Source organism: Dendrobates tinctorius, unplaced genomic scaffold (genome assembly GCF_039654945.1).
Source record: "Dendrobates tinctorius isolate UK_male_01 unplaced genomic scaffold, ASM3965494v1 ptg000226l, whole genome shotgun sequence".
In the NCBI taxonomy this organism is placed as follows: Eukaryota; Metazoa; Chordata; class Amphibia; order Anura; family Dendrobatidae; genus Dendrobates; species Dendrobates tinctorius.
In genome coordinates, this window is record NW_027361893.1 from 2,530,870 (window position 1) to 2,555,369 (window position 24,500).

Here is a 24,500-nt window from a genome sequence, read left to right on the forward strand (position 1 = left end):
AACGTGGGAACATTACACTGTGTGGGGGGTTGGCGGTAACGTGGGAACATTACACTGTGTGGGGGGTTGGCGGTAACGTGGGAACATTACACTGTGTGGGGGGTTGGCGGTAACGTGGGAACATTACACTGTGTGGGGGGTTGGCGGTAACGTGGGAACATTACACTGTGTGGGGGGTTGGCGGTAATGTGGGAACATTACACTGTGTGGGGGGTTGGCGGTAATGTGGGAACATTACACTGTGTGGGGGTTGGCGGTAATGTGGGAACATTACACTGTGTGGGGGGTTGGCGGTAATGTGGGAACATTACACTGTGTGGGGGGTTGGCGGTAATGTGGGAACATTACACTGTGTGGGGGGTTGGCGGTAATGTGGGAACATTACACTGTGTGGGAACATTACACTGTGTGGGAACATTACACTGTGTGGGGGGTTGGCGGTAATGTGGGAACATTACACTGTGAGGGGGGTTGGCGGTAATGTGGGAACATTACACTGTGAGGGGGGTTGGCGGTAATGTGGGAACATTACACTGTGAGGGGGGTTGGCGGTAAAGTGGGAACATTACACTGTGTGGGGGGTTGGCGGTAATGTGGGAACATTACACTGTGTGGGGGGTTGGCGGTAATGTGGGAACATTACACTGTGTGGGGGGTTGGCGGTAATGTGGGAACATTACACTGTGTGGGGGGTTGGCGGTAATGTGGGAACATTACACTGTGTGGGGGGTTGGCGGTAATGTGGGAACATTACACTGTGTGGGGTCCAAGAAAGGGGCTCTGTACTATGAGAAGAATCCGTTTCCTCCCTTGCTGTCTTCCATAGTTGGGTCGTATGTATCTATTACAGGAAACAGAACAAAAACACAATGATTCTTATAAAGTGGCAACAAAAACCCAAAAGAGTCTCAGTGCTGAAGGGGTTAATGTCCCCCGCACTTAGTAATGGGGAATCTCCAGCACCTACCTCCACCCGCAGAGCCGCACTCCACAGAGAATAAAGGAGCCTCTGGCACCGACCTCCACCCGCAGAGCCACACTCCACATAGAGAATAATGGAGCCTCCAGCACCAACCTCCACCCGCACTCCACATAGAGAATAATGGAGCCTCCAGCACCTACCTCCACCCACAGAGCCGCACTCCACATAGAGAATAATGGAGCCTCCGGCACCGACCTCCACCCGCAGAGCCACACTCCACATAGAGAATAATGGGGCCTCCGACACCTACCTCCACCCGCAGAGCCGCACTCCACATAGAGAATAATGGAGCCTCCGACACCTACCTCCACCCGCAGAGCCGCACTCCACATAGAGAATAATGGAGCCTCCAGCACCGACCTCCACCCGCAGAGCCGCACTCCACATAGAGAATAATGGAGCCTCCAGCACCGACCTCCACCCGCAGAGCCGCACTCCAGATAGAGAATAATGGAGCCTCCAGCACTGACCTCCACCCGCAGAGCCGCACTCCACATAGAGAATAATGGAGCCTCCAGCACCGACATCCACCCGCACTCCACATAGAGAATAATGGAGCCTCCAGCACCGACCTCCACCCGCAGAGCCGCACTCCACATAGAGAATAATGGAGCCTCCAGCACCGACCTCCACCCGCACTCCACATAGAGAATAATGGAGCCTCCAGCACCGACCTCCACCCGCAGAGCCGCACTCCACATAGAGAATAATGGAGCCTCCAGCACCGACCTCCACCCACAGAGCCGCACTCCAGATAGAGAATAATGGAGCCTCCAGCACTGACCTCCACCCGCAGAGCCGCACTCCACATAGAGAATAATGGAGCCTCCAGCACCGACCTCCACCCGCACTCCACATAGAGAATAATGGAACCTCCAGCACCGACCTCCACCCGCAGAGCCGCACTCCACATAGAGAATAATGGAGCCTCCGGCACCTACCTCCACTCGCAGAGCCACACTCCACATAGAGAATAATGGAGCCTCCAGCACCGACCTCCACCCGCACTCCACATAGAGAATAATGGAGCCTCCAGCACCGACCTCCACCCGCAGAGCCGCACTCCACATAGAGAATAATGGAGCCTCCAGCACCGACCTCCACCCGCAGAGCCGCACTCCAGATAGAGAATAATGGAGCCTCCAGCACTGACCTCCACCCGCAGAGCCGCACTCCACATAGAGAATAATGGAGCCTCCAGCACCGACCTCCACCCGCACTCCACATAGAGAATAATGGAACCTCCAGCACCTACCTCCACCCGCAGAGCCGCACTCCACATAGAGAATAATGGAGCCTCCGGCACCTACCTCCACTCGCAGAGCCACACTCCACATAGAGAATAATGGAGCCTCCAGCACCGACCTCCACCCGCAGAGCCGCACTCCACATAGAGAATAATGGAGCCTCCAGCACCGACCTCCACCCGCAGAGCCGCACTCCAGATAGAGAATAATGGAGCCTCCAGCACTGACCTCCACCCGCAGAGCCGCACTCCACATAGAGAATAATGGAGCCTCCAGCACCGACCTCCACCCGCACTCCACATAGAGAATAATGGAGCCTCCAGCACCGACCTCCACCCGCAGAGCCGCACTCCACATAGAGAATAATGGAGCCTCCAGCACCGACCTCCACCCGCAGAGCCGCACTCCACATAGAGAATAATGGAGCCTCCAGCACCGACCTCCACCCGCAGAGCCGCACTCCACATAGAGAATAATGGAGCCTCCAGCACTGACCTCCACCCGCAGAGCCGCACTCCACATAGAGAATAATGGAGCCTCCAGCACCGACCTCCACCCGCACTCCACATAGAGAATAATGGAGCCTCCAGCACCGACCTTCACCCGCAGAGCCGCACTCCACATAGAGAATAATGGAGCCTCCAGAACCGACCTCCACCCGCAGAGCCGCACTCCACATAGAGAATAATGGGGTCTCCAGCACCGACCTCCACCCGCAGAGCCGCACTCCACATAGAGAATAATGGAGCCTCCGGCACCGACCTCCACCCACAGAGCCGCACTCCACATAGAGAATAATGGAGCCTCCGGCACCGACCTCCACCCACAGAGCCACACTCCACACAGAGAATAATGGAGCCTCCAGCACCGACCTCCACCCACAGAGCCGCACTCCACATAGAGAATAATGGAGCCTCCAGCACCTACCTCCACCCGCAGAGCCGCACTTCACATATATGGCTGCTCTGTGCGCACAGGACCTGTGATGAGGTCACAGGAGGGGAGGAGTCAGGGGTCACATGATCAGGGGCCTCAGTGTGTGCAGGACTCTGCTGTGCTGGTTGTCATGGTGCTGGATGAGGGGAAGTTTACATGTGGGGTCAGGAGGGGTTTACGGGGTGGGCGGAGCCGAGCCGCGTGGGGAAGGGGAGGGCGGAGCCGCGTGGGGACGGGGAGGGCGGAGCCGCGTGGGGACAGGGAGGGCGGAGCCTCGTGGGGACAGGGAGGGCGGAGCCGCGTGGGGACAGGGAGGGCGGAGCCGAGCCGCGTGGGGGAGGAGCGGAGCCGTGTGGGGACGGAGCGGAGCTGCGTGTGTACGGGGTGTGCGGAGCGGAGCCGTGTGTAGGGGTGTGCGGAGCCGTGTGGGGACGGGGAGGGCGGGGCGGAGCCGCGTGGGGGCGGAGCGGAGCTGCGTGTGTACGGGGTGTGCGAAGCAGAGCTGTGTGTAGGGGTGTGCGGAGCCATGTGGGGACGGGGTGGGCGGAGCGAAGCCGCGTGTGTGCGGAGCTGCGTGTGTGCGGAGCTGCGTGTGTAGGGGTGTGCAGAGCAAAGCCGCGTGTGTACGGGGTGTGCGGAGCCGCGTGTGTACGGAGCCGTGTGTAGGGGTGTGCGGAGCCGTGTGTGTACGGAGCCGTGTGTAGGGGTGTGCGGAGCGGAGCCGTGTGTAGGGGTGAGTGGAGCGGAGCCGTGTGTAGGGGTGTGCGGAGCCGTGCGTAGGGGTGTGCGGAGCCGTGTGTAGGGGTGAGTGGAGCGGAGCCGTGTGTATGGGGTGTGCGGAGCCGTGTGTGTACGGGGTGTACGGCGCAGAGCCGTGTGTGTGTACGGGGTGTGCGGAGCGGAGCCGCGTGTGTATGGGGTGTGCGGAGCCGTGTGTGTGTACGGGGTGTGCGGACGTGAGCACATTCACCAACGTCCAGGTGATCTCATGGAATGGGTCCCTGTAAGCTTCCCAGATACAGATAGAAAGCGGAACATCACACAGAGAGAAACCGAATGTTAGTGTATTAAGAACGGACGAGTGTGAACAGCAGAGAATCATAACGGAGACCTCACACCTTCCTGCACGGCAACGACTTGATCGGTGATGATAGTGAGGTGACGTCATCGGAAAGGGCGGGGCCTGGTCCTCTGCCGCCCGATGGTAGGAAGCAGTTGTGTCTGGGGTGGACGTGATATTCTGTGAGGGTAAATGCTAGACTGTATGGGCTGAGGGCTCTTTCCAGGTGTGACGTCATTTCCGGGGGCGTGTCATACCGGGAAGGGGGCGAGCTCTGACAGCAATGGTAAATGCTAGACTGTACGGGCTCCTGTCAGGTATATATTATTGTAGATACAGACTGTACGGGCTCCTGTCAGGTATATATTATTGTAGATATAGACTGTATGGGCTCCTGTCAGGTATATATTATTGTAGATACAGACTGTACGGGCTCCTGTCAGGCATATATTATTGTAGATATAGACTGTACGGGCTCCTGTCAGGTATATATTATTGTAGATATAGACTGTACGGGCTCCTGTCAGGTATATATTATTGTAGATACAGACTGTACGGGCTCCTGTCAGGTATATATTATTGTAGATACAGACTGTACGGGCTCCTGTCAGGTATATGTTATTGTAGATACAGACTGTACGGGCTCCTGTCAGGTATATATTATTGTAGATATAGACTGTACAGGCTCCTGTCAGGTATATATTATTGTAGATATAGACTGTACAGGCTCCTGTCAGGTATATATTATTGTAGATATAGACTGTACGGGCTCCTGTCAGGTATATATTATTGTAGATATAGACTGTACGGGCTCCTGTCAGGTATATATTATTGTAGATACAGACTGTACGGGCTCCTGTCAGGTATATATTATTGTAGATACAGACTGTACGGGCTCCTGTCAGGTATATGTTATTGTAGATACAGACTGTACGGGCTCCTGTCAGGTATATATTATTGTAGATATAGACTGTACGGGCTCCTGTCAGGTATATATTATTGTAGATATAGACTGTACAGGCTCCTGTCAGGTATATATTATTGTAGATACAGACTGTACGGGCTCCTGTCAGGTATATATTATTGTAGATATAGACTGTACAGGCTCCTGTCAGGTATATATTATTGTAGATACAGACTGTACGGGCTCCTGTCAGGTATATGTTATTGTAGATACAGACTGTACGGGCTCCTGTCAGGTATATATTATTGTAGATATAGACTGTACGGGCTCCTGTCAGGTATATATTATTGTAGATACAGACTGTACGGGCTCCTGTCAGGTATATATTATTGTAGATATAGGCTGTACGGGCTCCTGTCAGGTATATATTATTGTAGATACAGACTGTTCGGGCTCCTGTCAGGTATATATTATTGTAGATACAGACTGTACGGGCTCCTGTCAGGCATATATTATTGTAGATATAGACTGTACGGGCTCCTGTCAGGTATATATTATTGTAGATACAGACTGTACGGGCTCCTGTCAGGTATATATTATTGTAGATATAGGCTGTACGGGCTCCTGTCAGGTATATATTATTGTAGATAGAGACTGTATGGGCTCCTGTCAGGTATATATTATTGTAGATACAGACTGTACGGGCTCCTGTCAGGTATATATTATTGTAGATACAGACTGTACGGGCTCCTGTCAGGTATATATTATTGTAGATATAGACTGTATGGGCTCCTGTCAGGTATATATTATTGTAGATATAGACTGTATGGGCTCCTGTCAGGTATATATTATTGTAGATATAGACTGTACGGGCTCCTGTCAGGTATATATTATTGTAGATACAGACTGTACGGGCTCCTGTCAGGTATATATTATTGTAGATACAGACTGTACGGGCTCCTGTCAGGTATATATTATTGTAGATACAGACTGTACGGGCTCCTGTCAGGTATATATTATTGTAGATATAGAATGTACGGGCTCCTGTCAGGTATATATTATTGTAGATATAGACTGTATGGCTCCTGTCAGGTATATATTATTGTAGATATAGACTGTACGGGCTCCTGTCAGGTATATATTATTGTAGATACAGACTGTACGGGCTCCTGTCAGGTATATATTATTGTAGATACAGACTGTACGGGCTCCTGTCAGGTATATATTATTGTAGATACAGACTGTACGGGCTCCTGTCAGGTATATATTATTGTAGATATAGACTGTATGGGCTCCTGTCAGGTATATATTATTGTAGATATAGACTGTATGGGCTCCTGTCAGGTATATATTATTGTAGATATAGACTGTACGGGCTCCTGTCAGGTATATATTATTGTAGATACAGACTGTACGGGCTCCTGTCAGGTATATATTATTGTAGATACAGACTGTACGGGCTCCTGTCAGGTATATATTATTGTAGATACAGACTGTACGGGCTCCTGTCAGGTATATATTATTGTAGATACAGACTGTACGGGCTCCTGTCAGGTATATATTATTGTAGATATAGACTGTATGGGCTCCTGTCAGGTATATATTATTGTAGATATAGACTGTACGGGCTCCTGTCAGGTATATATTATTGTAGATACAGACTGTACGGGCTCCTGTCAGGTATATATTATTGTAGATACAGACTGTACGGGCTCCTGTCAGGTATATATTATTGTAGATACAGACTGTACGGGCTCCTGTCAGGTATATATTATTGTAGATATAGACTGTACGGTCTCCTGTCAGGTATATATTATTGTAGATATAGACTGTATGGGCTCCTGTCAGGTATATATTATTGTAGATATAGACTGTACGGGCTCCTGTCAGGTATATATTATTGTAGATACAGACTGTACGGGCTCCTGTCAGGTATATATTATTGTAGATACAGACTGTACGGGCTCCTGTCAGGTATATATTATTGTAGATACAGACTGTACGGGCTCCTGTCAGGTATATATTATTGTAGATACAGACTGTACGGGCTCCTGTCAGGTATATATTATTGTAGATACAGACTGTACGGGCTCCTGTCAGGTATATATTATTGTAGATACAGACTGTACGGGCTCCTGTCAGGTATATATTATTGTAGATATAGACTGTACGGTCTCCTGTCAGGTATATATTATTGTAGATATAGACTGTACGGGCTCCTGTCAGGTATATATTATTGTAGATACAGACTGTACGGGCTCCTGTCAGGTATATATTATTGTAGATACAGACTGTACGGGCTCCTGTCAGGTATATATTATTGTAGATACAGACTGTACGGGCTCCTGTCAGGTATATATTATTGTAGATACAGACTGTACGGGCTCCTGTCAGGTATATATTATTGTAGATACAGACTGTACGGGCTCCTGTCAGGTATATATTATTGTAGATATAGACTGTATGGGCTCCTGTCAGGTATATATTATTGTAGATATAGACTGTATGGGCTCCTGTCAGGTATATATTATTGTAGATATAGACTGTACGGGCTCCTGTCAGGTATATATTATTGTAGATACAGACTGTACGGGCTCCTGTCAGGTATATATTATTGTAGATACAGACTGTACGGGCTCCTGTCAGGTATATATTATTGTAGATACAGACTGTACGGGCTCCTGTCAGGTATATATTATTGTAGATATAGAATGTACGGGCTCCTGTCAGGTATATATTATTGTAGATATAGACTGTATGGCTCCTGTCAGGTATATATTATTGTAGATATAGACTGTACGGGCTCCTGTCAGGTATATATTATTGTAGATACAGACTGTACGGGCTCCTGTCAGGTATATATTATTGTAGATACAGACTGTACGGGCTCCTGTCAGGTATATATTATTGTAGATACAGACTGTACGGGCTCCTGTCAGGTATATATTATTGTAGATATAGACTGTATGGGCTCCTGTCAGGTATATATTATTGTAGATATAGACTGTATGGGCTCCTGTCAGGTATATATTATTGTAGATATAGACTGTACGGGCTCCTGTCAGGTATATATTATTGTAGATACAGACTGTACGGGCTCCTGTCAGGTATATATTATTGTAGATACAGACTGTACGGGCTCCTGTCAGGTATATATTATTGTAGATACAGACTGTACGGGCTCCTGTCAGGTATATATTATTGTAGATATAGAATGTACGGGCTCCTGTCAGGTATATATTATTGTAGATATAGACTGTACGGGCTCCTGTCAGGTATATATTATTGTAGATACAGACTGTACGGGCTCCTGTCAGGTATATATTATTGTAGATACAGACTGTACGGGCTCCTGTCAGGTATATATTATTGTAGATACAGACTGTACGGGCTCCTGTCAGGTATATATTATTGTAGATACAGACTGTACGGGCTCCTGTCAGGTATATATTATTGTAGATACAGACTGTACGGGCTCCTGTCAGGTATATATTATTGTAGATATAGACTGTACGGGCTCCTGTCAGGTATATATTATTGTAGATACAGACTGTACGGGCTCCTGTCAGGTATATATTATTGTAGATACAGACTGTACGGGCTCCTGTCAGGTATATATTATTGTAGATATAGACTGTACGTGCTCCTGTCAGGTATATATTATTGTAGATACAGACTGTACGGGCTCCTGTCAGGTATATATTATTGTAGATACAGACTGTATGCGCTCCTGTCAGGTATATATTATTGTAGATACAGACTGTACGGGCTCCTGTCAGGTATATATTATTGTAGATACAGACTGTATGGGCTCCTGTCAGGTATATATTATTGTAGATATAGACTGTACGGGCTCCTGTCACGTATATATTATTGTAGATATAGACTGTACGGGCTCCTGTCACGTATATATTATTGTAGATATAGACTGCATGGGCTCCTGTCAGGTATGTATTATTGTAGATACAGACTGTACGGGCTCCTGTCAGGTATATATTATTGTAGATACAGACTGTATGGGCTCCTGTCAGGTATATATTATTGTAGATACAGACTGTACGGGCTCCTGTCAGGTATATATTATTGTAGATATAGACTGTATGGGCTCCTGTCAGGTATATATTATTGTAGATATAGACTGTACGGGCTCCTGTCAGGTATATATTATTGTAGATACAGACTGTACGGGCTCCTGTCAGGTATATATTATTGTAGATATATACTGTATGGGCTCCTGTCAGGTATATATTATTGTAGATACAGACTGTACGGGCTCCTGTCAGGTATATATTATTGTAGATATAGACTGTACGGGCTCCTGTCAGGTATATATTATTGTAGATACAGACTGTACGGACTCCTGTGAGGTATATATTATTGTAGATATAGACTGTACTCCTTCTGAGTACCCTGTCTTGGGTCCTCTGTACCACATCTAGTATCCTTGATTAGTTTGTCCTTCTGCTGCATGTTCTTGTCTGCTGTTTTTCCTCCCATCCCCTCTTCTTCTAGTGTGTCTCAGCCGTTCCTGCCTGGGTACCAGCCGTGCTTGCCGTGCCTACCTGCCTGCCTGTCAGTCGCACCTGTCCAAGTGACTTGTCCCCGAGTGGGATCAGCTGCCACAGTTAGACACCACCCTGGAGTAGCACCCAGCAGCTACCTGCCGCACAAGCCTGACCTCACCATCAGAGGCTCCAGCAAAGACCGAGGTAGCTGCCGTAGTCACGCCCCTTCCAGGGCAGTCTGGTTTGTGGCACAGTGGGGCCACAACCCCCCGGCTCGGGCCAACCTGCCAAGGCACGAGCTTGACACTATGCCTACTGCAGCTAATAGTTTTCAACCTGGATGGTGCTAACATTCGAACATCATGGCAGACTACCACTGAAGAATGAGCTGCTGTGAGCTCAGCCTCAGTGAATAGCGGTGACATCATCAAGGTTACCGCAGATCAATGATGCTGTGTTCCCTGCTGGGCCAGTCTAATAGACGCCTCTGTTAACGGCTCGGTGAGGCACGCCTCCAGGAGTGGACCCTCTGGATCGTGGCACCGAGGGGTCCCTGGGCGAGCAGCCAGGTGAAGCTGACCCCTCCCCCCCCCGAGATTGCCAAAAAATCTCCTGAGAATGCGGGAAGCATTGATATTCCCAGGACCTCTCCTCAGGACCAAAGCCCTTCCAGGCAATAAGGAGAAAAGTCTTCCCTCTAACCCTTTTCATGGCAAGAATATCTCCTACCTCAAAGATATTGTCGGTACCAGCCGGCTGAGAAACGGGATCGGATGAGGAGTGAAAACGGTTTAGTACCTCAGGTTTCAGGAAAGAGACATGGAAGTTGTTCGGGACTCAGAGCGAAGCAGGCAACCTCAACTTGTAGGCGACTTCATTGACACGTCCAAGGACTTCAAAAGGGCTGATGTGCCGCGGACCCAACTTGTATGAGGGCAACTTTAGCTGGATATACTTGGATGAGAGCCAGACTTTCTCCCTGGTACAATACTGTGGAGGATCCAGTGTCCTCTTGTTGGCGTGATTCTTCATATGATCACCGGCTCTCTTGAGTGCCGTGTTGGTCTCAGCCCAGATCTTTGAAAATTCCGAGGACAAGGAGTTGGCTGCAGGTACCTCGGAAGCAGGGGTTACAGGAAGAGGAACACCAGGATATCGGCCAAACACAATAAAAAACGGAGACTTGGTTGAGGATTCACTAGTATGGTTGTTGTAGGCAAACTCAGCCCAGGGGAGTAGGTAAACCCAGTCGTTTGGTGGGCTTTGGAAAAATGACACAGGTACCCAGTCAGTGTCTGGTTATTTCGCTTCACCTGCCCGTTGGACTGCGGATGGTAAGTGGTGTAGTAATCTAGTGATACATTCATGAGCTTACAAAGTGCCCGCCAAAACCTGGAAGTGAACTGAACTCCTCGGTCAGACACTATACGTCGAGGTAGTCCATGGAGTTTGAAGATCTGATGGATGAAGACCTTGGCTAGCTCAGAAGCTGAGGGAGTCCGGGCAGAGGGATAAAATGTGCCACCTTGGAGAAGCGATCCACTACCACCGGATGAACGGGGCAGATCGGTGATGAAATCCATGGCGAAGTGTTCCCAGGGCACCGCAGGGACTGGCAATGGAAGCAACAAGCTGGATGGAGGCCGTCGTGGTACTTTGTTTTTTGCGCTGGAAGGACAAGAGGCAACAAAATCAACCACGTCTTGGCGAAGAGTAGGCCCAGGGCAGTTTTTAGGGAATTTTGCCAAAGGGCGAACATCGAAAAAGCGCCCCCCCCCCGATTATTAACATGCTGAATACTTTAGATAAACTTAGATAAACATGTCTGGAGATTTTTTCAGTAATACTATTTTTTTACATTCGTCTTTTACATCGCATTTCATTCCACTTTTTGTTTGGCAGTATGATAAAGCATTGTCTTTTGCCTCGTTTTTTATGGTGTTCACTAAAGGGGTTAACTAGTAACACAGTTTTATAGGTCGTTTCGTACGCATCAATACCAAATGTGTGTACTTTTATTATTTTATTTTTCACAATAATAATTTTTTATGGGTACAATATATTTTTCTATTGTGAGTTTTTTTAAATGTTTTTACAACTTTTTTCACTTAGTCCCACTAAGGGACTTTCACGTTCTGCAGTCCGATCGCTGTTAGAAGGTATATCATTGCAGCAGCATTGCTATACCTGATAGACTGTCTGCCCTGCAGACACAAGTTAGTGCCTAGTGACCCAGATGTCGTCATGACGACATGGGGTCACCATGGCAATGATCGGGTCCCCGCTATGACATTGCAGGAGTGCCGATCCAAGGGCAGAGGGGCTTTTCTTCCATCTGACTGCTCGCGAAATGATGCGATGGTGTTTAAAGTGCTGGGAGCGGTGAGGGCACTGCACCTGGCACTGAGAGATAGGTGTCAGCTGTCAGAATCAGCCTTTGTGCGCTCAAAATCTCCTACAAGCATCCATACGTCTAAGGCTGGTAACCACTAGCCAGGCTGGACTTATTGATACATCTAAGGGAATGAATGGGTTAATGTTGTTTTTATTTAAAGGGAATCTGTCACCAGGAATAATGCTGTTAACCTTCAAATTAACCCCATATCTGCAGGTTAACAGTGGTGTTATGCTGTCTGGCGCTTGCCGAATGTGGAGGGAAGAAAATGATCTTTATTCTCCCTACCAGCATTCGGTATTCAGTTATGGGGCAGCGCCGGTGCTGGTTCAGTCACCACAGTATACAGAGCAGCTGCTGTATCTAGGGGCGCGCTTACAGCGCCGCTCTGTATTCTCAGAGAGGTGACAAAGCCGGCGCCGCCCCACCCCTATGACTGAATGCTGACGGGGAGAATAAAGATAATTTTCTCCCATCTACATTTGGCTGTGTGCAGGCGCTGGACAGCAGCATAACGCTGTTAACCCGCAGATTACCAGCGTTATTCCTGGTGACAGGTTCCCCATGGTGTTCATCTTCAGGTAAATAGGGTTCTGATTGAAAGCACCGCTGCCAAGAAATTAACTATATTCCCCTGGAAGGGTTCGGCTTCCTGTTGCAGGAGTGGCACCGACACAGTTTCAGTCACGCTCGGTGCACAGAGAAAGATGGCTGTATCCGCACCCCCGGCACTGACAACAGACTGATCATTAGAGCCAGGTCAATCATGTCAATGCCGGGGCATCTGACTGCAGCTTGGTGAATCCTAAGGGTAGGTCCACATGACAGTATTTTCGGCCCAAGTGCTGTCTGTGAAAAAATGGACAGGACATGAACCAATGTTATTCAATCGGGCACTGCAGAAAAGCATTTTTTCCCCATCAACTGAAGAGTAGTGCGGAAAAAAAAAAAAAAAAAAATCGCAGTATGCACTCCTTACTTCCATGTGTTGTGTGAAAATTGCCCATTGTAGTCTATGAATGCGCAACAAAAAAAAACCAGATTCCATATGTACAGCATCCGACACAGATACATTGCAGTTCTGTAATATAGGAAGCTGTACATGGTCCTGTAAATGATTAATAGCTGCTATTAAAAAACCAGATTGGACACAGACAGCACACGGATGGCAAGTGACAGAAAAATCGCCCAAATATTCGGAATGAAAATCTGACGATTCTTTACACACTCGAGTGACCTTAGCCTTTTTGTTATTCACTTACCAGTATTTGTAATAGTTATTTCTTCGGTATTTGTACGCCAAAAGCAGGAGTGACTCCAAAACACAGAACGGGTGTCAGTCTTTCAATTAGAAGTTCCATGCCTGGTTTTGGCATACAAACACTGACGCAAAATACCGACGTGTGAACAAGCCCTTACAGTGTACAATATGCACACTGTCAGGATTCTGCTGTTTGCCGCCATGGAGGGCGTCATGTGACTTCTCATGGGTGCTTTTTCCAATGGATCTTCGAGAAAAGTAGGAAAACAAGCAAGTCAGCATATGACCACAAGTATGTAAATTGCAAGTGTGATCACTGATCCAGCAAGCAAACGGAGTGGAATCCTGACAGTGAGAAATTCATGGCTGGCCTGGAAAACAGCTTTCACTGAATTATCATGGCATTTATTCATCTATAAACCATCCCCCATGAGGCAGTTAGGGCTACATGGCAGCCAGATTTCACCCGGTGTCACCCTTACACCCCAGTGCAATGGGATGCATTGATGTGATCACATGCTGTCCTCACTGCTGGCAGTGTCACTGAGCCAAACAAGCATCAGTTTCAATATAGATCTGTGTCTCCAATCACCAAGACTCAGAACACGGCCTATTCTCATCCATTTTGCAGATCAGACTTGGCCGCTAAAGTCTAAGTGGATCCGTGTAAAACAGAGGACACTGGAGACAGGCTTTGCACCACAGTCTCCCACCCATGTTTCATCCGTTTTTTAATGATTCATCATTGGGAGTCAATGGATAAAAAAAGTTCACAGTCTGCTCCAGTGAAAGCAATGGGGTGAGAAAAAAAACGGAAGCAATGAGGATGATCTGGGAATGTAGACTTAGGGCTGTGTTCACATGGTCAAAGTTTTAGATACAATTTTGTAAAATCTGGGAGTGAAAGCAAATAATGAGACGTGTCTCTCCCAGATGTCTGATACATTCTTAGGTACGGCTTCAAGAATGCATCAGAAAACCTGAATGTGGAAAGAAGGAACCCTTGGACTGTGTAAGGGCTCTTTCACACGTCCTGATATTATTGGTAATGGAAAAACCAGTACTGGAGATATGTGTCTGTGTGTTTCACGCGTGTGCAACATCAGTATCACACGTACTGGCACCTGAGAGGAGCCGGCACAGTTCACGCTGTTCTCAGGCACCGGGTGCTGAGCACAGTTCACATCACTGTCCCTTGCTCTCCCTGAGATCACCATGAGCAGGGGACATTGTTGAGAGTTGTAGTCTGCCCCCGCTGTCTACATCAAGTGTACAATTAAGAATAAAATAAAAATCACATTATACTCACCTCAAAGCTTGTGCGACATTTTTATTTTATTCTTAATTTTACACTTGATGTAGAAACCGGGGGCAGACTACAACTCTCAACATGGTCCCGTGCTAGCGCTGATATCAGGGAGAGCAGGGGACAGTGATGTGAGTCGTCCTTAGCACCCAGCGCCAGGGATAAGCGAGAACAGTACCGCTGCTTCCCAGGTGCCGGTACGTGTCACACTGACGACACAGTGACGTCATCCGCGTGCATGTGTGCAGGATGATTTTCAGCCTGTGCTGCTGTTAAAAAATGGACATCAGCGGGTTTTGCCCACAGTCACTCGGTCCGTGGAAACACACTGACACATGCCCAGACCATGTGTAAGCGTCGCCGGTACGTGTGAAAACCATCATCACACAAGCGGGACACACTGACATCTGAAAGTGCCCTTAGACACAGGCCTTCAACAAGGGGGATGGTAACACCCAATTGGCAATTTATTCATAAATTGCCAGGAGGAATAACAGAGGAACAGCACAACACAGGTGTAGGAAAAGAGGCTCCGGATGTGGGGAATAAGTGTTTAAGGAGACAGAAGAGTCGTCACTGTATGTTCCTTCCCCAGCCTGTATATGGGGCGCTCTCGCTATATCACTGTATATTATCGCTTCTATTGTGAGAACACATTGCAATTCCCTTCCCAGCACACAGGAGGGAGTCTCTGCAACACATGCACTGCTGGATCACACTTTCCCATTCATTCACCTCAGGTGATCACTGCTACAAGTCTTCATACATGAGAGGATCTTACAGAACACACAAGTCACTGGGGATTCATGGTGCTGCAATCCCTATGCTGCCTATGATCCTGGGACTTGTTCCACTAGAGGCACACAGTACAGAAGAAGACACACCCCAACGCGTCTCTGTGCCCCGGATCTATCACTGACGGTGCACGCTGCACTCACATGTCCTCCCTCAGGAGGGACAGTTCCTGGTGTGCGGAAGGACCTTACATGACGTCACGATATGTACCGGTCACATGTGTGGGAGGAGTCAGTGTGCTGCAGTGCTGAGGGAGCTGGAGGTGCTGTGTGTATGTATGGGCTACTGATGGGTGATGAGGAGTCCTGCAGTACACGGCTGTCAGGGTCACATACTGTGCATAGCTCACACTGAGCGGCAACCACCGTTTGTGTGACGGGATGCACTAGGCAGGCACCCCCTAGCTTGGGTGGGGCCCCGGGCGATCGCACCCCCCGTCCCCCCTAAAAACGGCCCTGAGTAGGCCACCAGTAGTGACGAGAAATGAGAGCGAGCGTCTTCTTTGCTCTGGCATGACCAGCCAGTTTGGTGGAATGACCCCAAAGTAAGACCTTTCTTCTGACATCCTCAGGCACAAGAGTCTTGCCTGGAGGTGGAGAAAGCAGATTCACAGGAGCCACGGTGATGATTTTAGAGGGTTCAATAATATGTGAAGGCTTCTTCACTGTCTCTGTCGGCTGGAAGACCCTGGATAAGGCATCGACTTTAGTGTTCTTGTTGCCAGGGCGAAAGTGGAGCTCAAAATCAAAGCAGGCAAAAAATAAGGACCACCTGGCTTGTAGAGGATTGAGTCTCTGGGCAGACTGGAGATAGGCCAAGTTTTTGTGGTCAGAGTACATTACAAAGGCATGGACAGCCCCCTCCAGAAGATGACACCATTTTTTCAGGGCCAATTTTATGGCTAACACTAACAGTTCACGGACGCCGATCGAGTAATTGCACTCCGATGGGGAAAAAGCCTTGGAAAAGAATCCACAGGGATGCAGTCGATCGGAGGCAGATTTCTGGGACAGTACTGCCCCGACTCCTGTTGAGGAGGCGTCCACCTCAAGCAGGAAGGGTCTGCTGCTCTCGGGACGGTGCAACTCCGGAGCTGTAGAAAAAGCCCGTTTTAGAGTCTGAAAGGCTTCTTCAGCTTCCGTAGTCCAAGGATTGGGGCTCGTCCCCTTTCCGGTAGAGCGGAAATAGACTTGGTTGTTGAGGAGAATGAGGGATAAATTGCCTGTAGTAATTGGCAAATCCAAGAAACCGTTCTATAGCCCTTACTTTGACTGGATGAGGCCATTTAAGAATGGCTGACAGTTTCTCGGGATCCATCCTCAATTCAGCGTCGTAGATAATGTAGATAATGTAGCCCAGAAATGGCAAAGAGGTCTGCTCAAAAAGACACTTTTCAATCTTAGCGTACAAGCGATTCTCCCAAAGACGCTGTTGTACCAGGCGAACACTCCTATGGGACGAAAGATCCGGCGAGAACACAAGGATGTTATCCAAGTACACTACAACACAGGAATACAAGAGGTCTTGGAAGATCTCTGACAAATTCTTGAAACACAGCGGGAGCATTGCAGAGACCAAAGGGCATGACTAAGTACTCGTAATCTTGAGTGTTAAAGGTGGTCTTCCACTCATCGCCTGTGCAGATACAGATCAGATTGTAGGCTCCTCTTAGGTCTAACTTGGACAAGATCCGGGCCCCTCTGAGGCAATCAAACGACTCGGGAATGAGTGGAAGAGCATACCTATTCTTGATTGTGATATTCAAGCCCCTATAGTCAATGCGTGGCTGCAGAGATCCGTCCCTAGGAGGAGTGGAACGGGGATTAGATCAATCGGGCAGTCAAAAGGCCAGTGCGGGGGAAGGGTCTCCGCTTCCTTCTTATCAAAGACGTCTGTGTAGGAATGGTAGGCTTTGGGAAGCCCCGAGAGATGAGGAGGTGGCCGTGAGGCGGCAGCAAGACTAATAGGGTTCAGGCACCGAGCATGGCACGAGTGTCCCCAGAGGAGTACTTCCCCTGAAGACGAGTCGAGGACTGGCTGGTGGGTCCTTTAGCCAAGGGAGTCCAAGTAGAATCACATGGGACAGATTAGACAATACGAAAAAGTCCATCTTTTCACCATGTAAGACTCTGACTTGCAACTCCACCTCCTCAATGACCATAGTGACGGTCTCCTGTAGCGGTCTGCCATCTACTGAAGCAATTAACTGGAGGATTTAGTAGGGTAACCTCAGGAATCTGGTACTTGTCCACCTCTTCACGCCGGATGAAGTTACCTGCTGAGCCCGAATCCACGTAGGCCACCTTGGACCCATGTCTCTGACCTGAAACCAAAAGAACAGACAGTGAGGGGTTGAGAGGAATTACTAGCACCTAGGGTGGCCTCTCCCCTACCCGACCTAGGTGGAAGAGTTTCCCAGTCTCTCTGGACAGGAATGGAGGAAATGCGAAGTCAATCCACAATAGAAACATAGGCCTTGCGCCTGTCTCTCCCTCCGACGTAACTCCGCCAACTTGAGACTATCTACCTGCATGGGTTTGGCAGGGGGAGTAGAAGGAGTCCCGGCTGGATGTGGACTAGAAGACCGATTGGCAGAAGGGACTGGTCTAGTGGACCTCCTGTCTCTAGTCGACTTCCGGGCGCGCTCCTAGAACCGTAGATCTATGCAAGTGGCCAGGGAGATAAGGTCTTCCAGAGTGATCAGGGTATCCGACCTACGAGCTCATCCTTTATCCTGCCCGAGAGACCACGCCAGAATGCCCCTACCAGTGCTGCGTTATTTTATTCCAACCTAGCTCAGAGGAAAGAGTACAGAAGCGGATAGCATACTGTCCGACCATGAGGGCACCCTGGTGGAGATTAAAAATGGACCCGGTAAGAGAGGCTAACTGGCCTGACTCATCAAAGACCCTGCGAAAGGTATCCAAAAAGATCGGAAGGCTCGAAACTAAGGGATCGTCCCGTTCCCAGAGAAGGTTCAACCAGGACAGGGCCTCCCCCTCCAAATGGGACATAATGAAGGCCACTTTGGCCCGGTCACAGGGGTATTGCTGAGGTAACAATTCAAAGTGGAGGCTACACTGGTTTAAGAACCCCCTGCAGAGTTTCGGGTCACCACTAAATCAAGGTGGCTTGGCGAGGGGAAGGGAGAGAAGAGGAAACAAACAAAGTCTGTGCAAAGGCGGCAGACTGGAGAGCCACCAAACGGTTATCGACAGAGGCCATATAGGTTAAAATATGGGCCTGAGTATCACGCTGCTGACCCAGCTCCTGTTGAAGACTGGCCAGCTGAGTAGCATTTCCCAGATTGGCGGCCTGTAGGGCCGACAGACGAGAGTCCATGGACTTCATATCGGACATTATGCCGCGGCCTACAGTGCATAGTGTGCAGTGACGCCGTCGGTCGCGGACCAGTCAGAGGAGGATGCCGCGGCTGTCATCTGGCAAGAGGTTGCGGCGAAGGAGCGGGTAGGTAAGTATACAGAGGCGCGACAGGGCCGTGACAGCTTCTCCATTACTAATCCGTGGGCTTGATGTCGACGGAAAATGCAAAGGTGACACTGACAGAGGGCAAGTGGGAAGAGGCGAGCAAAGTGCGAGAATAGATGCACCTTTTCACGGGTGGCTACGGGCTGCTATTTTTAGGCTGGGAGGGGGGCCAGTATCCATGGCCTCTTACCAGCCTAAGAATACCAGCCCCAGCTGTCTTCTTTAGCTTGGCTGGTTGTGAAAAATGGGGGGACCCCTTGTTTTTTTATTAAATAATTTAAAAATGGCATGGGACCCCTCTATTGTTGATAACCAGCCTTGCAAAAGCTGACAGCTGAGGGTTTCAGCCCACAGTGATCAGTTTTGCCTGGTTGGTTATCAAAAATACAGGGGAACCCAAGCCATTTACAAAAAATTATTTATAGTGCAGGCACCGGCTGATGAATACTCCCATCAGCAGCCACCTGCTCTCGCTGTTATTAGCGGCAGCAGGTGTAGGCTGATGGGATTAGTAGTCCCATCAGCTGACGCCAGTGCCAGAAGGTAAACTTTTTACCTCCGGTCATAGATGCATGCTCCCACTGTCATCTGATAACGAGGGAGCCGCAGCACTCTGACGGTGGTATTAACCCCTTAATTACCACCGATACATCTTTTAACTGACCTGAAATATAAGAGAATACCATCCCCATACAGGAGACAATCCAGCAGCTGTCGGCTGGAAACTATAGCTGACAACTTGCTGCATCAGCCACGATCGGTGTTGTCATCATATCTGTTTAATCCCTTAGATGCTGCTGTCAATAATGACTATATCATATAAATGTTTAAAAGAGTGTGGCTTCTCCCTCGATATCCCCATCTGCACCGTGAGATCAAGATTGTGTAGTCCTGGTGTTTGTCATGGCAATTCACAAGCAAATAGCGGTCTTAGAGTCTGCCGGCTACACTGACCTATTAAAAAGTCAGCGACTTTTTCATTCCTATCATGCCACTTTGTATTCCTGAAAATCACCTAAAGGGTAAATAAACTACCTGACAGCAGTTTTCAATATGTCAAGGGGTGCTGTTTTTAAAATGGCATAACTTTTGGGGGTTTTCCAATATATAGGACCCCTAAAGTCACTTCAAACCTGGAAAGGTCCCTAAGAAAATAATTTTGCAAATTTCCTTGAAAAAATGAAAAATTACTGCTACATTTTTAAACCTCCTAAAATGCTAACAAAATAAAATAACATTTTACAAATGGTGCTGATGTAAGGCAGACATGTGGGAAATATTTATTAATGTTTTGCTATGGTATGACTATCTGAATTAAAGGGATAATCATTCAAAGTTTGAAAATTGCTAATTTTTACATTTTTGTCAAATTTGATTTTTTTTTTTTATAAATAATCTCAAAACATATCAACTCAAATTTACCATTATCATAAAGCATAATGTGCGATGAAAAATCTTTCTCAAAATCACTGGAATTTGTTGAAGCGTTCCAGAGTTATTAGCACATAAAGTGACACTGGTCAGATTTTTAAAATTTGCCTCTGTCATTAAGGGGTTGTTAATAGCTCCAATCAGAGTCGCATCTGTATGACAGTGCGAGAAACACCCGATGTTCGGGGTGCCGAAACCGAAATGTAAAACGGACTACCTGGTTAAGTCTGCAATCGGGGTCCATGCGTTCAATATGGACCCAAACTTTACTGTTCGGGTTCACACATCTCTACACTTCACCCTTCTTGATGCGTATCAAATAGTAAGCTCCTCTAAGGTCAAGTATAGAAAACCATTTTGCCTCCAAACACTGATCATAGTCACGGCTCCATTCCATACCAGTCGCACACGTGCGGCTCTGCACGCGTTGTATACACGCAATGGTTCCGTTCCACACTCCCCATACACGCGCAGCTCCGCTCCATACACCTCTACATGCACGGCTCCACTCCATACACCTCGTGTAATGCGGCCAGGGTGGTAGTCGTGGCAATGGGCTGTTCTGTTCCCACACCCTGGCACCCCACAGATGAAATATAATGTATTTTCTGCTGTATGTGCTGCGTGCACAACAGTACACTCATATTCACTGTCAGAGTCCCCTCGGCTGCTGTCAGTCCGGCTCCACATCCATGAGCTTCACAAACCACTCCAGAGATGAGGTCGTTTTCCAAAAGTTTAACTTTACTGAGCAGTAGGGTATCCATCACACATGCAGTACAATATTCGTAGAGTGGCATTTCCTCAGCTTTCCCTGTCTTTCCGTCAATCTCTTGCTCCTTCCGACAATCCCTGCTTATTTCTAGACAATCTCTGATGTACGCCTGGACAATCCCTGTCTCGCTTTTGGACAAAACCTGTCCCATCCATGCTCCAGGCCCACGAGCTTCCTACCAGTCCCAGGTCTGGCTTCAGTAGGAAAAGGTGCCGGATTCGCCGTCTCAGCTCCACCTGTCCTGGTTGTAGACCCTGCATCCTTTTTGGGTTGATCTCTATTCTTGCTGGTGACTGCCTGCACGACTCTTAGCCTGGGACCCCTTCATGCCGTAGCAGCCCTATCCCCACGGCTGTCACTGTCCTGTCTCACTGCTGCCTCCTGACCAGGAAGTGCCCTCTTATATCTCTCTACTCTCTATTGCTCTGCTCTGTAGCCCCTATTAACAGGAAAACTCCTATGCCAACTAAACCTAACACTCCTACTCTAAGACTAATTCCCTATCACTAATGTGCCCCACTAATCTAACCTCACTGTTATTCAATGCTAACTTCTATCCTATCCCTAATCCTAGACCCAACACATAGTAATTTTACAGTACAGTACATGACACACATCACATTAACATTAGCAAAAGGACATGGTGCTGTGTTGTGAGTTAATTTTCCCCTTCGTCACTGAGGTCTGGTGAACTCCCTATTCTGGTAAAGGAAGGTTATGAGCCTGATTATCAGGCACCTGAGCCTAATGAGGATGACTGGCTGAGTGGAGTCACGGACTGGATATAAGGCTGTCGACGCCCTTCTGCCCTGCGGGTGATTTCTCTGTGGACTTCTGTGAGACCAGTCTGATTCCTGCTCCTCTAAAGCTAAGTTTTCTGCTTTGCCTGTTAGCATTTTTGTTTTGTTTTTGTTTGCCTTGCTTTTCTGGATTCTGCCATTCCCTGCTGGGGTGAGCTGAATCTTCTTTTGCAGGTTGCTCTGTCTTCAGAATATTCCTGAGTACTGACATAGCTTTTTGAAGCCTAGCGTCTTCAGGACCTTTTTCACTGTCAGTTTGTTGGCTCTTATTTTCATAGGGTTTTTCACGGATTGCAGACAGCAGCCTTCCTGTCCTTTCCTATCTAGTTAGCTTGGGCCCCGTCTTTGCTCAGTCTATCTTTCTGTCTGTGTTAGTGTTCTTTCTTCTTGCTTCACCGTCATTATATGTTGGGGGCTGCCTTCTGCTTTGGGGTCTGCTCTGGGGCAGTTTAGATTTCCCTTTCTGTCTTTAGGCTATATAGTTCTCCGGCTGTGATCGAGGGGTCTAGGGCATCGTAGGAACCCCCCACGGCTACTGCTAGTTGTGTTGATAGGTTCAGGAGTCTGCAATCCAATAGCTGCCAACTTCTCTGGTTTTCTGGACTTAGCTAGCATTCCTGTTTTTGCCTCCTACGGTGACTCATTCATAACAGTGCTGCATGTGAGACGTGCAGTGTCCACAGGGGGAAGCAGGGCTGCCACTAGGAATTACGGGGTCCCATACTGGCAAAGTATTTGGGGCCCCCTTGAGACTCCGCCCAGGCTCCACCCAGCCCCGCCTCCACCCCTCAAACTGTCCACAGTCCCACCGCTCTCTTGGAAAAACTCCACTTCTCACCAATCACACATTAACAATTCCCATCACCAGATCACACATATAGCTGGCAGCTTTTGCTTTGGACAAAAGATTTTTTTAAGCCGCCACCATAACAGGGTAGACACTTTTGGCCGGGCTCTACTCTACTGTAACCTATTAAATATTTGTTAAAATATGCAATACAATTTAGGTATATTTTTATTTATTTTTCAATTTTTAAATGACTCGTCTCTGCAGGAAATAACACAGTTATCTAGAGCTCCACTTGCAGAACACATTACTTATTTTTTCCCAACTTCTACATTACACCACATGAAGAAAAAAAGGCGACAGTGTCGCTCTGCACAGTAACAGGACCACCCCCCCATTTAAAACTGTATCCTCAAAAAATTAAATACATCACTGCAGTAATAATATCCCTTAATTAGCCCCTATGGTAATAACATCCCCCATCCTGACCCCCGTGTGTCATATTCCTGGCTTTAGCCATATGTTCTCCCATCCCACTCTCATGAGTATCCATTCTTCCCCATATGATCTCCATCGTATCCATCCTGCCCCATGATCCTATGCGGTGTCTCCAATCATGCCCCATCTGTCTCCAATTCTGCCCAGTGTCTCCAATCATGTCCCGTATCTCCATTCTGCCCAGTGTCTCCAATCATGTCCCGTATCTCCATTCTGCCCAGTGTCTCGCATTCTGCCCCCATGTCCAGCATTCTGCCCCCATGTCCAGCATTCTGCCCCCATGTCCAGCATTCTGCCCCCATGTCCAGCATTCTGCCCCCGGCCCCCCGGATCGCCGCTGTCAAAAAAACAAACAAAAAAACAAAACCGGTTCTTCTTACCTGGCCGCGCTCCAGCGGCGGGCGAGGCTCCCTCCCTCCACGCAGCTGAAGCGCGCTCTAGCCGGTGACTGACAGTGACGTCAGACGCCGGCGATGTGCGCGCTGTGGCTGAAGTCGGCTGCCAGCCTCCGATTGGTTGGCGGCTGTTAACTATTGACGTGCAGGCCCGCATGTCAATAGTGTTTAGCTGCCGCCTGCAGCGCCGCGCTAAGGGCCCTGTTTACCTGCCGGTAGGGGCCCGGCGAGGGCCCCCTCTGCCCACCGGGCCCCATACGCCAGTCAGGGCAGTAATGCCCTGATGGCCCTGGGGGGGAAGACACCTGACAAACTCTGCCACCTCCTTACACATATGGCTTCACTCCGTACACCTCGTACACACTCGGCTCCGTACACCTCGTACACACACGGCTCCGCTCCGTACACCTCGTACACACACGGCTCCGCTCCGTACACCTCGTACACACACGGCTCCGCTCCGTACACCTCGTACACACACGGCTCCGCTCCGTACACCTCGTACACACACGCCTCCTCTCCGTACACCTCGTACACACACGCCTCCGCTCCGTACACCTCGTACACACACGCCTCCGCTCCGTACACCTCGTACACACACGCCTCCGCTCCGTACACCTCGTACACACACGCCTCCGCTCCGTACACCTCGTACACACACGCCTCCGCTCCGGACACCTCGTACACACACGCCTCCGCTCCGTACACCTCGTACACACGGCTCCGGTCCGTACACCTCGTACACACGCGGCTCTGCTCCGTACACCTCGTACACACGCCTCCTCTCCGTACACCTCGTACACACACGGCTCCGCTCCGTACACCTCGTACACACACGCCTCCGCTCCATACACCTCGTACACACACGCCTCCGCTCCGTACACCTCGTACACACACGGCTCCGCTCCGTACACCTCGTACACACTCGGCTCCT

At 48.8% G+C, this 24,500-nt stretch overlaps 2 protein-coding genes across 3 annotated transcripts in view; both read right to left on the reverse strand.

Moving 5' to 3' along the window:
• The window catches only part of LOC141059299 (uncharacterized), a 779,988-nt gene that overhangs the window by 234,612 nt on the left and 520,876 nt on the right, over nt 1-24,500 (reverse strand). The gene's annotated exons all lie outside the window — the stretch shown is intronic.
• LOC141059301 (uncharacterized) overlaps nt 1-24,500 on the reverse strand; it is a 68,475-nt gene that overhangs the window by 40,908 nt on the left and 3,067 nt on the right. Inside the window, exon 1 of one of the 2 annotated variants that reach the window (XM_073555629.1) lies at nt 4,284-4,496. The exons of the other annotated variant lie outside the window; for it this stretch is intronic. Coding sequence (XP_073411730.1) covers nt 4,284-4,463 — 180 coding nt within the window. The 5' untranslated portion in view covers nt 4,464-4,496. Of the gene's footprint in view, nt 1-4,283; nt 4,497-24,500 lie in introns of those variants that run through there. 2 annotated transcript variants of the gene reach the window in all.